The 13,104-nt window shown below is 34.6% G+C and overlaps 1 protein-coding gene across 1 annotated transcript in view; it reads right to left on the reverse strand.

Moving 5' to 3' along the window:
• LOC107662795 (AP-3 complex subunit beta-1-like) overlaps window positions 1–12,797 on the reverse strand; it is a 52,592-nt gene extending 39,795 nt beyond the window's left edge. The window contains exons 1-6 of the mRNA XM_016452908.1: window positions 12,458–12,797; window positions 6,752–6,827; window positions 6,314–6,388; window positions 4,111–4,206; window positions 2,850–3,010; window positions 2,701–2,767 (exon numbers count right to left, since the gene is read on the reverse strand). Of these exons, the coding sequence (XP_016308394.1) occupies window positions 2,701–2,767; window positions 2,850–3,010; window positions 4,111–4,206; window positions 6,314–6,388; window positions 6,752–6,827; window positions 12,458–12,606 (624 nt within the window). The 5' untranslated portion in view covers window positions 12,607–12,797. The remainder of the gene's footprint in view (window positions 1–2,700; window positions 2,768–2,849; window positions 3,011–4,110; window positions 4,207–6,313; window positions 6,389–6,751; window positions 6,828–12,457) is intronic.
• Window positions 12,798–13,104: the final 307 nt, after the last annotated feature.

Below are 13,104 nucleotides of genomic sequence, written 5' to 3' on the forward strand. Positions count from 1 at the left end.
TTGGCTTGTTGAGTTATTCTGATAAGCAATTTCAAATATAAAAAAAAAGAATTCGAAATTAGTTTTTTCTTGTGTGTATATGTAATACATATTACATATATGTTAAATATCGCAAACATATCTAAATCTCTCTTTTTATATACATTTAATTCTGATAAATAATTTACAAATAAATTAATTCATAATGTTTATATCAATTTATTTTATATAACAAATACAATATCATATACCTATCTAACAAAATCTCTAATTTATATACATTTTTCTTGTTATTTGCAATTTATTATTATTACTTGTTCCCATTACTATAAAATTTTAATATATGAATATAAAAGTTTTCTGATAAACAATTTAATTTTATAAATATTTATATATTGTATTATATGTTGAATTTAATTTAAAATATTACTTGTTTTATATACATACATTTATATCAATTTTATATAAAATCTTAATCTAACTGATATACTTTCTTCTTATTTTATATTTTATATCATTCTTGTTCCCATAACTATAAAATGTTAATACATATTAACTGTGTACTATCAATATGGTACACAACAATCCCATTCAAGTCAATATGATAAAACAAGTTAGGTCAAAAGTAATCTAAAAGTAGTCAGACTACATTACCAAATAATATAAAATTATTATATTTAATAATATAAAAGTTTATGGAAAATGCAACGCATTTAACAATCTTAATTTCTTTCGTTTACTCTATCTTTCTATTTCCCGCTCATCTTTAACTAGCGTCTCCCCATCTTTCCGTTCCCATATTACCCAACAGGAGCTCCAAGGTAAACTCCATCCACCATCAGCAAAGCTCTTACTTACACACACCTCATCAACAAAGCTCTGCTATCTCTGCTGCTTGACAAGACCTTAATGGAAAAATCACACTAAGCAAATGGTTCCTCTAATAACAATAAATTTCCTGTAAAATTATGAAGGGTACAGGACGTTTCCCTGGATCCATTTTGTCATGAATTCTAATTAAGGCCGGGCCGCACTGACGGGAGAGGAACCAGGGAATGCTGGGTCATCAGCGAGCGAGGAGAGACAGAGAGAGACGCTGGAGCGCCGCGGCTGTGATTGATGCTGTGCTTGCCGGTCAGACTGAAGACACACACACACGCTCATATTTCATCAACACATCCCCACGAGCTTCCTTCAGCAGCGTAGAGGGGAAGCTCGTAGAGATGTCTATTATGTCACAATAAACATTTCCAGCACATATTCGGGAAGCTCTACAGGTGAAATACAGCTCTGCGCTAAAAGCCTATGAGGACGGCACTAAAAAAAACATGACAACGTGAGCTGAAACCCCTCACACATAACTCCGATTTGAGGCCGGCAGGAAAGTTTTAAGATAATGTGCTGCTGAAACTTTGTCCAAGGCCCTGTGTTGAGTTCAGAAAGTGTTTATTTTACTGCCAGAAGTGTTTTAGACAGAGAGAGGAATAGTGATAGAGCTGGGAAGTCAGACAGAAATGAATGTGGTGTTGTTACGCCATCTGGTGGCTGTACGCTGTAAATTAAATTTCATGTAAAACGATGCATTAAACTTGATGAGTTTAGTCGCATTTACATTTAGTCATTACATTTTGCAGAAGCTTTTATCCAAAGCAACTTACAATTGGGGAATACATAAAGCGATTCTTCTTAAAGAGGCAAACAGACACAGGAAGTGCTTGTAATACCAAGTTTTAGGCATTGTTCAAATAAGTACAAGCTAGAAAGGGAAGGAATAAATAAAGAGAAAGCTCATTTGTATATTTATAAGGCATACTGTGCCAAAACAGCTTTTTAGAATATAGCTGGTCAGATTGTAAATCCAGTCAATTTCACTCTGATAAAAGCTAAAGAAAAGTTTTCAATATTGTACAGACAATTTGTTTTAATCCCATGTATTTATTATTTTCATTTCCCACCTGTGTTTAGAAGCAGAATTAAATTATTTTATTTGTCATTTAATTTAGTCTTAATTTAATTTAATACTTTTATTGTATTACTTTTATTTTAATTTACATAATTGCTTCATTGTGGCAACTGTTTTTTTTTTTTTTTTTTTTTTTTTTTTTTTTTTTTTTTGTTTAAATTAATAACCCTGTTCCAAACAAACTTAAAAATACAAAAATAACAGAAAAAATATATATAAATAAATATATATTTTTAAATTATTAATTTAAAATTTAACATTTTTTTTTAGAATAACATTTTTCAAGTTTACACAGTCCAGTGCAACATTTGCTAACAAAGGCTTAAAGAAAAAATAGTTTTTTTGTTTTTACATTTTATTTTATTTGAGTTAAAGTTTAATTTTATTTCTAGTAAAAACCTTTTTTTTATGGTTTTAGTTAACTATAATAACCCTGTTCCAAACAAACTTAAAAATACAAAAATAACAGAAAAAAAATATTTTTTTTAATTATTAATTAAAACAATTTTTTAGAATAACATTTTTCAAGTTTACACAGTTCAGTGCAACATTTGCTAACAAAGGCTTAAAGAAAAACAAGTTCATAAAGTAAACATGCATTTTGTTTCCAATTTCAATGTAAAACAGACCATTTAATCCTATTAAATCTTAGTAATTTGTTTTACATTTTCATCACTAATAAAATTTTGATGATAGTTTAATAATAGTAATAGACATATAATGAAAAAATTGGTTGTGTGTGTGTGTGGAGATTTTACCGTGCTTTTGTCTTTCAGAAGTTTCTCAATCACTTCGATCAGATGCTCTTTCTGATCTGGGTCCAGACTGGAAGACAAAAGCAGAGACCTCTGTAAAACACTCGTTCGTTAACATTCAGTGAGCACATCTGTGTGAATGCGTGTATTACCTGTAGAGTTTCTGAATGGCGTGAGCAGCGGTTTTCCGCACATAAGGTGAAAGGTCGGTGGCTGCTTCTTTGATGGCCAGCATCATGATGGGAACGATGATGGGAACTCTGATGCTGGACAGGACCCTGAGAGCGCTCGCTCTGATCAGCTGATTGGGATCCTACACACACCAATGATGAAGACATGTGTTAAGTTAGGGCTGATCTAAAATGCAGGCAAAACTTTCACTCTATGCACAAAGGGGCTGAGCTTAATGGGAGGAGACTAGTGCTGCGTTATTTGTGGAAAAATCTAATTGCATTTTTTCTGAAAAAACGTATTTGCTGTGCTTGTTTGTAGGGCAGCACATTTTGGTCAAAATTTTCGGAATATATATTAATATGGCTATAAAATAATAATAATAATAGCATTAATTACAACATTTTATTATTTTTATTACTAACTAAAAATAAAATAAAAATAGTAACACTATTAATGCTATTTTATATATTACTAAAATCCTTTACAAATAAATGCTATACTATATATTATATTACTAAAATAAAATAAAAATCAAGCATTTAAGAAAAATAAGATAAGAATCATTTTATTTTACATTACAACTATAAATTACAGAACTAATATTTATGGCTGCCTTTATTTCTTCACTTTCACATGTTAAACCATCAAACTTTTATTCTGATGGAAAACCACCATTTATTTTTATTTTATTAAATCGCAGCCTTTGCGATATGATAAGCATTAAATATTACTAAAAGAGTATACTACATTATATTCAAATACTATACATTACTTAAAACAAAAAATATTTAAGAAAAAAAAAATGATAATTTTATTTTACATCACAACTATAAAATTACAAAACGAATATTCAGAAGTGTCTTAAGTTCTTCATTTTTCACACATTAAACCATCACACTTTTATTTTGACGGAAAACTGCAGTATATTTATTTAATTAGAAATAAGAAATATTGCTATTTCTACTACACTAGATATTATACACAAACACTATACTATATATTACATTACCAAAAATTGTATTTAAGAAAAATAATGTAATAATGTTATTTTATATTACAACTATAAAATTACACCACTTTAAACTTTACAATAACCTTACAGAATACTATAGTATATTTATTTCATTCAATTGCAGTCTTTGCGATTTGATAATCGCTCAAAGCCATATCATAATTTCAGTTTTATTCTGATTAAAGAGTAAAGAGAGCATCATGGGATAGGAAAGGGGCGGGACTTACCTTGAGCGCCCGCTGAAAGGTGCTGATTGACAGGAGGGCGAGATCCTGCTGTTCCTCTGCGTACCGGACGAGGTACACATACACCAGCTTCTTCAGCTAAAACCCACACACACACACACACACACACCCACACACACATTAAAAACAGTCCAGTTCTTCATTACTGTTCTGGGGTTCATTTGCTTCTGTTTGTTTTACAGTTTCCTACAGAAACACATCAGGAAAGAAACACAGAAAGCTTTAAGAAGCACACAAACAAGAATCATGCAATCCCTGCTTTAACAAACTCATTTTCCATCTGAATAACTCTGAGTCTATCATGAAACAGTCTGATCAGCTTGTGCTCAAAGGTGAAGGGTCAAAGGTCGGCTCTCCGTATAATTGCGTCCAGCTCTCGGGGTGATGAGAGGTCATTAGCGATCAGGGAGTCACGACGACGCATTCCATCATCATCACCACGGCGATTACCAGCCAAATGGAAAAACATCACTCACTTCATAAAGAGAGACATTACCCATCTGCCCCTCTGGTTAATCACATTTACATACAGCGGCCTGCTGATCAGGGATTGGAGCAGCCGTGCGCATGTTAATTAGACAGCGACTAAATGAACCGCTGGCATTTATGAAGCAGAATTATAGGAGGAACAGAAAAACAAACCCGATGGAGAGAGAGATTGTTTTTTGTGTAAGATTGTTGTTACCGGGTCATTTATAATAGGGACGCAAGAAACCTGAAAACAAGCTATTGTGCTTTCAAAAGTACATTCTGTGGATTAAACCAGAATTTTAAACCGAAACCACAATAGCATCCACCAGAAAGTAAAAAAAAAAAAGTATGTTATGTATATATATACATATACATATAAAAAGTAAAATAAAAGCAATACATTTAAATAAACGTAAATTAAATTACAAGTAAATTAAAATAAAAGTAAATTAAAATTGAGTAAAATAAACTACAGTAAAATAATAAAATTAAAAATAAAATAAAATAAATTTCATTATTACTAGTGAGAAATAAAAAAAAAAAATGATATATGGGATTAAAATAAATTGCAATTAACGTATTGACAGATGATATACAAAAAAAGACCTCAAACTAATAGCAAGAAATATATAGTAATATTTTCCAAACTATATTTTATAAATATTTATAATATTATTTAGTAAACTAAAAGTAAAACCATTATAAAATAATAATTTAAAAAAACTTGAAGTAAATGTTAAATTAAATTAAATATTAAAAAGAAAATGTAAACTTATTTTAAGGTAGTTGTCAACATTTTCATTTAGTTTAACTTGATGTACTTCAATACCTAAAAAAAATTAACTGAAATAAAAAAAATTAATCAATAAGAACAATATATTAATTTTCAATAAATTAAAAAAAAAACAGTTGTGGGGGTCGGTGACATCAAAGTTGACAATTTTACTGCATAATGTAAAAAGAAAAAATTGCAAAATTATTTTAAAAAGTAAACAAAGTCATTAATAAAAATATAAAATAATAATAATAATATCATCAAAATAATTTTTACCATTTAATAAACACATTTGATTGAAAATCATGCTGTTCACAGAAATCTCCAGTTCATTCCTACAGGATGTTATGTAAAGCTTGTCCAAGTTAGCAACAGTTTTAGAGTGAAGGGTCAAATACATGAGTGTTTGAGTGTGTATGAGTGTGTGTGTGTCTGTCTGTCTGTGTGTGTGTGTGTGTGTGTGTGTAACCCTGCAGTGAGTGGATCAATGGTCACACCTGTGGTCTCGTGTGTGTGTGTGTGGATCAATGCCAGCGTCCCCACGTCTCTTGAGCTCCAGAGAGCGACAGCGTTCTGCACACAGCTGCCCAGCACTGAGCATCAGACGTGGGGGGAGACAGAGAGAGCGTGACTGGGCCCCTGGACCACCAATTACACACCGGGCCCTCAAAACAGCAGCCGTCTTCTTCAGCCAGGACGTTTTTCCCAACCACCACTCATGTCTTTCCATCCTCCTGTCCAGACAATCTTCCTTCCATCTAAACATTCATTCTTCATCAACAAGGGCTTCCCTGTGAGATGCCCGATCAAAAATAACCCCCATCTACAGGGGTCCACACTTGTGTTCAGCAGTCGATTTTCACTCTCAAGTCAAAGCAAAAAACGCAGTGAGGAAAACTGATTCGAGCATGTTTTGGTAGGTTTTATATATTTTCTTACCTCAATGTTTTTGCTTGCAACATTCTTCACCACCGCTGGGAAAAGTTCATATGCATTCTTTCCCTTGGCAATCAACTAGATAAGAGAGAGAAATAAACATATGATGAGACAGAATGAAGCAACACACTGATGCTGAGTGATGAATGCAGTCATAAAATCAGAGACTGGATCTTAAAGGGATAGTTCAGCCAAAAATGAATATTCTGTCATCAAGTTACTCACCCTCCAAACCTGTGTGAGCTTCCTTCTCCAGATGAACATTAAAAAATATATTTTTGAAGAATTCTGGTAACCAAGCAGTTGCTGGTTCACACTGACTTCCATAGAATGGAAAAATACTATGGAAGTCAATGGGGACCAGTTTGCTTACCCACATTCTTCATTTTTTGGGTGAACTATCCCTTTAATACCAGATCTCTATCTGTCAGTTTGACTTACCCCCACAATCCTCTTCATTGCCTCCAGCTTCAGAGACTCTTTGTTGCTTTCCAGCATCTCCTTCAGATCTTCATTCCTGCAGAAAAAACAATGATTCAGTATTTCAGTAATTCATATTTAAACACAGTGAAAGAAGGATTTGATTCATTCACCTTCATGTACCCTTATGAAAATGCACCATGCTAACCATATAGTTTTAGTTATAAAGTGAAAGTAGGGCTGTCAATTCACTCAAATCATTGTCAGTGATTTACCATTATTCAACAGCTTCAGTTCTTTTATTGTAAATGAAATAAAAAAAAAAAATAATAACTGAATATCCAGCATACAAATGTTTTTTTACATTATTGAGATATTATCTTAAAATCTCAGTGGGTAATTTAAGTAAATACTTTAGGTTGGTTTAGTTGACAAAAACAATAAAAATCCCTGGCCTACAGCACCAAAATCCCATCTCAATCCCAGCTAATGGAAGACAGTCAGACATATTAGATTACTCTGAGCGAATGCTGGTCATTCCTCTATCCACACAGTGCTGTCATTTACATATGTACCATGTGAGAGCCATATTCTTCAGACAATGTGAAGATAGTTTGCCATCATGCCACAGAGATACAGATGAGCTATTAATTAACCAAAGGAACTGGAATATAGAACTGGACTATAAGGATGCTCATACCCTCATGTGAGTGTTTGATTAAATGAACCAATGAATAAGAAGACAAACTGATAGACTGACAGAAATATTTAAACTGTGAGAACAAAAGAGCTAATGAAGGAAAGCAAAGCACTAAAAAAAAAAAAACACACACACAAGATCCCGGTCAAATTTTTCCATCTCCAAAACAAATGCCTTGTTTCAAAGTGGGCTTTCTTGGCTTTACTTGAGCCATTTCTCCTACCCTCTGCTTGGTTTCTCCTCATTACCGCTGCTGTGGTTGTTGGTCAGAGCCTGTTCCTCCGAGCTGAAGTCTGATTTCAGTGTGAGCTGAAGGTTCTCAGCCGAGACGAGAGCGTTTCGCATCACTCCGACAGCCTCCAAGCGCAAGCTGCCCAATCCTCCGTTCATCATGCACATGAACAGAATTACTAAAAATCACAAACCACAGCAGTAGAGACAATCAAGAAGATCCATACAAAGCCCTGGAAGAGCCATCCACTGCAAGAAGTTCCCCAAGCCTTGCTTATCTTCATAAATCCATTTAGAAAACATCCAAAAGCCATTATGAGATCATCCATTTCTCCAAACAGCCCAGAAGACCAGACCTAAGAAGCTGTAGCTAAATCTAAGAGACAGTTTGACAGCCAATATCTACTGGTGTCTATAAAGTAGACCAGAGAGGGACAAGACAGCACTATGCTCCAGCCTGACTCGATCATCTGCTTACTGGCCACGTGCAGCAGTCGCACAACCATCCAGTGTGACCATCACACACCAATTAGATCCATGAGGTTACAACAGTTCACTCTTTATCATGGACTGTCTGAATTCCCTTACTTTCCTTCAAAGTTCTCCTGAGACCTGGTCAGTTGTCCGAAGAAGCTTTTCACTTTTGGTTCTCCATTAGAGAACGATGAAGCCTCAGGTATCGATTGGTTTGAGAGAAAACCAACCTCAGAAGATCCAGAGCTTGCAAGCTGCGTCCCTTTGAGCGCCAGTTGCGACTTGTAGCCAATAAAGGAAATGGGTAAAATGGAAAGGAAGTCCATTTAGGTCAAAACAGCACCATCTAAACCATCTAAAGAGCTAAGGCGACTCATATCCAATCCAGTCGTGGTAATTCTTGGTGGTTGTGGAAGCGTACAGTCTCTTATCTTCAGACCGAGGCTTTCAACACCTCCGCAGAACCGCGTTCTTCTTGTGTTCGTCGTTCACGGCAGGTCTAATTATCCTGATAACGTGAAACTTCCTCCTGCCAACCAAGGCAACAAAATATAACAAGTCTGAAACAAAAATCAAACCCAAATAGTGAGACGGAGGAAGGAACGGGAAGAATATTTTGTGAACATCGCTGAAAACAGTGGAATGAATCGGTTGGATTGAACAAGAATCACTCAGCTGATCAAGCTGCAACAAAGTTCATAAAATGCACCATAAAAGCAATTCATACAACTCGTACAATATATTCAGAATCTTTTCAAGGCATTTGATAGCTTTCAAAGAGAAACAGACTGAAATAAAGCTATAATTTGCTTCTAAGTTGTTGACTCAAGAACTGCTGCAACTGAATCAATGAGTTTAACCTGAAAACTGGAGCAGAAAACAACTCATTATTTTATGATCTTTAGATTGAATTATTTGTTCATGAATTAAACAACAGGTTTTTGAATGAAAGCAGTCCATACGACTCATGCCCTATATTTATACAAGTCTTCTGAAATCATACGACTGAAATTTAAGTTATAATTTGTTCATAATCTTCCCCTCCACTTGAGAATCGATGCAAATGACTCAATGAGTTGAAACAGAGAACAGAAGCAGTGAACAAATCTTTTATTTTGAGCCAGTTCTGCAATGAAAGCTGTTTGAGCAAATTGGATTTAATGAATCACTGATGAGTTGAGTTGACCTGATTTGTTCTAGAATTAAAGTTCAACTTACTAACTCTCTGAACAAACAGGCTCTTGCATGAAAGTAGTCCATACAACTCATGCGCTATATTTTGAGTCTTCTGAAGTCATATTACAGCTTTGTAAGAGGAAGGGACCAAAATTTAAGTTGTTATTTGCTGAGAAAAAAAAAAATATATCACCCTCCAGTGAGCTACAAACTTACACTGCAAATGACTCAAATGAATCAATGAGTTGAACTAGAAACAGAAGCTGTGAACAAACTATTGCTTTGAGCTGGTTCTTATGAATAAAAGGGAATGATCTTGATCTAGTTCACAAACTGGACGGAGTAATTAGTTAATGAATCAATATGATTTGTTTAAGAATTATTTAAACTCACTGACTCACTATACAGATTCTTGAATTAACAGCTGACTGAAGAGGAAGATTGTTAGCGAATAATGACTTCAATTTTGATTTAAAAATTGTTAATCACACAATGCGATCATACACCTTGAAATACAGTGCAAGAGTTGTATAGACTACAGTACTTTCATAAAGCATTTCGTGCCAAGATTACAATGAAAAAGACCTGTGTCTATTAGCCTATCTATAATATCAAATTTTTTTATCCAATATATCCAGTGGTTGGTTCCACAGAAAAAAGAAAGCCATACAGGTTTGGCACAACATATAAAAGGGGAGTAAATTAAGATAATTAAAAATTTTCTGGTGAACTCTCCCTGCAGTGTTGTTCTCCTTGCGTCTCATTCTTACACTTCTCTCTCTGCACTCATGAGTTCAGTCTTCTGCTTGCATTCATGTGAGAGTGCCAATTCAGTTAGGCCTAAATAACATTAACCATTCTTCCGTTTTAACTCTCAACATACCAATAACACACACACAAACCATCCCACCATCAGCTACAATAGAAAACCAGCATCTTGTAATCAGGAAGCGGACATTAAACAGTATCCTCTTAACAACAGAAAGGAATCCATACGATCTAGTACCAGTGAATGTCTAAATAACAACCAGCAGCTAATAATAAATGACACGGTTCTCTTACGTCCCATTAGATTAAACAATTACCAGGCTCATTCATGTAGGACGCAGCAACAGACTTCCTGTCTAAGGATGGGAATTTGTCATTCAGTACCGTAATTGTTGGAACAGATCCCTTAAAGCTAAATGGAGTTGAGATCCCATAGGACGGGGACATGAGGGTTTGACGTCAACCCTGTCTACGGACTTCACAAAGAGTCTGGAGGAGACAAACACTGAGGCTGAGTAGATAAACACTAGAGACAATACAGTATGTAGATCAGTCCAGTCCTGTGAGCTCCAGGCAGCACCTTATGAAATGCATTAGCACAAACAATAATGTCACGTAGAAGCCAGAGTGAGCCAGGTTTAGTTTCACTAATACTGATGTGATATCTGCATCAAAAGGAAAAATAGTGCTCTGATATTACGACATACTGACCCCTGGAAGAGGAAGAGGAGGAGGGCTACAACAAACAACGACATGAGATTGCAAGACAACACAAGATTAAAAATGCTGGATTTTTTTAACAATATATTTTTTATTTGCTAAAAATGTAATTAAATATATTATATTATATCATTTTTCTTTGCATTTTATAATTTTTGCTACAATTTTTTTCTTTTTAAAGGGGTCATATGATGCTATTTTAAAGATCATTATTTTGTGTATTTGGTGTAACAGAATATGTTAAATCTTAACCAATGATTCCTAATTGCATCTACTTCTGGAAGGCTAAATAAAGTGCTTTTGCTTTCGCACCGAAACACACAGCATTATGCTAATATTTCCACATAGTGATGTAGATATGTGGGGGCGTGTTAGAACGAGCCGTTTTAGGTAGGCGTGGTTGACTCTTAACTTTTATAAAGTATATCTCTTTGGATTTGAGACTTTAGTCTTTGCAACTTTACAGATCTTCTTTATGCACCAAGAGCTTGTAACACTCCAAAGAGAAAGGAAAACTTGAAATTGCATCATATGACCCCTTTAAAAACTCATTTTTCCTTTAAAACTATTTCTCCATATAAAGTATACAAAAACATTCTAAAGAAATAAGTACATTATATACATTCTATCTGTATAGAGAAAGAAAAATATTAAATATTAAATATCAAATTAATTATTATGCACATTTAATAAATATTATTAGCCGATATATATCTCCAGTTTTGCAAGAAATATTTAATATTTAAATAAAATTATTACTATTTATCCATCTATACCCTTATTTATCCTCTGCTAAATGCAGATGTGCTATATATACATAATGTAACTCCTCCATTAATTCATAAACATACTTTTGCTGGAAATATTTAACCTGTATATCAAATGTAATATGAGTGTCCATTATACAGGTCTAAAAATTTAACTCCATAATAGACACTTTTGCTACAAAACAATGTACACACACAAAAACAAAATGTAGTTTATTACATTCTTACGCAAAGCTATCACACAAGGCATGTTTGCAAAATCAACAAAACTCTTAAAATCTATTATGTCAGCCAGTTAGCCAATATCTTGGTGACAACTTTTGCATCAACCATGAAAAAGACAGAAAAGCAAATGAAGAGCTCAGATGCAAAAAGCCTCTAAGTGCTGTCTGTTCTTCTAAAATTAGCATTTTTTCTCAGGCTTCTGTTTATGTTCAGTTATTTCACTTTAATGGCAAGGAAAATAACCTATTTATTGCCATTAAAGGGAAATGACTGAACCTACACATAGGAGCCTGATATAAATGCTGAAATGTAAACTGACAAAACTGTGAATTGACCCAAAACTCTCTCACACTGGCCTTTAAGTAATAACTCTTGTGAGGCTGCTTAATCTGCTCTCCGTGCAAATATTACACAGGCAGTTGATCTCGCAAATGAAGCATAATAGTTCCAACCTAACAATATGTTTAATAACCCAAATTAGCAGTTCACAAAAAAGGAGGCGTGTCTCATCAACCTACTTTAGTATCACACAGGACAGGGCTTCACCTGACACCCATAAACATTCTACTTCATTTGCTATGACTACACTTCTCACACAGGTGCCACTGTGGAAAGTGAAAAGCATATTAATAAAGATCACGTGAGCGTGTGTTCCGGGGTTCTTACTTCTTGCAGTCGGCGCTGAAGAGGCTGAAGGCGGCCCCGCCGCCGCTGATGCTCGCGGGGATGCTGCTGTTCTCCTGCGCCGCGTCCACGCCGGACTCCACCGAGCCCTGCTCGTTATACGACACACTGTTGGCGGACATCCCGAGCATTTACCCCGATTCACACTGATCAATACAGCACCGCGACCGTATTAATCCTCCGATAAATGCAGATGAGCTTGAACGATGCTGCGTTTCTAAGTTTCACGGAATGAATCGAAAGATAAAACTTTTTTCACTCCTGAGGTGCAACTTTTTTCCTCTTCCACGCAGAGTCGGAAGTGAGCTGGAGTTAAGTCACATGACCGTCACATGACAGCAGCGTGACGAACACCAAACACACACACATCTCCCTTTTTTATTATTCTCATTCTCCATATATGATATTTTGGTAACACTTTATTTTAAGGATCAATTCTCACTGTTTACTAGTTGCTTATTAGCATGCATATTACTAACATATTGGCTGTTTATTAGTAGGTCTACTTATAATCAAAGCATATATTAATGCCTTATTCTGCATGACCATATTTCATCCCTTAAAGGGGTCATATGATGCGATTTCAATTTTTCCTTTCTCTTTGGAGTGTTACAAGCTCTTGGTGCATA

This window comes from Sinocyclocheilus anshuiensis, unplaced genomic scaffold (assembly GCF_001515605.1).
Source record: "Sinocyclocheilus anshuiensis isolate Anshui unplaced genomic scaffold, SAMN03320099.WGS_v1.1 scaffold457, whole genome shotgun sequence".
NCBI classification, from domain to species: domain Eukaryota; kingdom Metazoa; phylum Chordata; class Actinopteri; order Cypriniformes; family Cyprinidae; genus Sinocyclocheilus; species Sinocyclocheilus anshuiensis.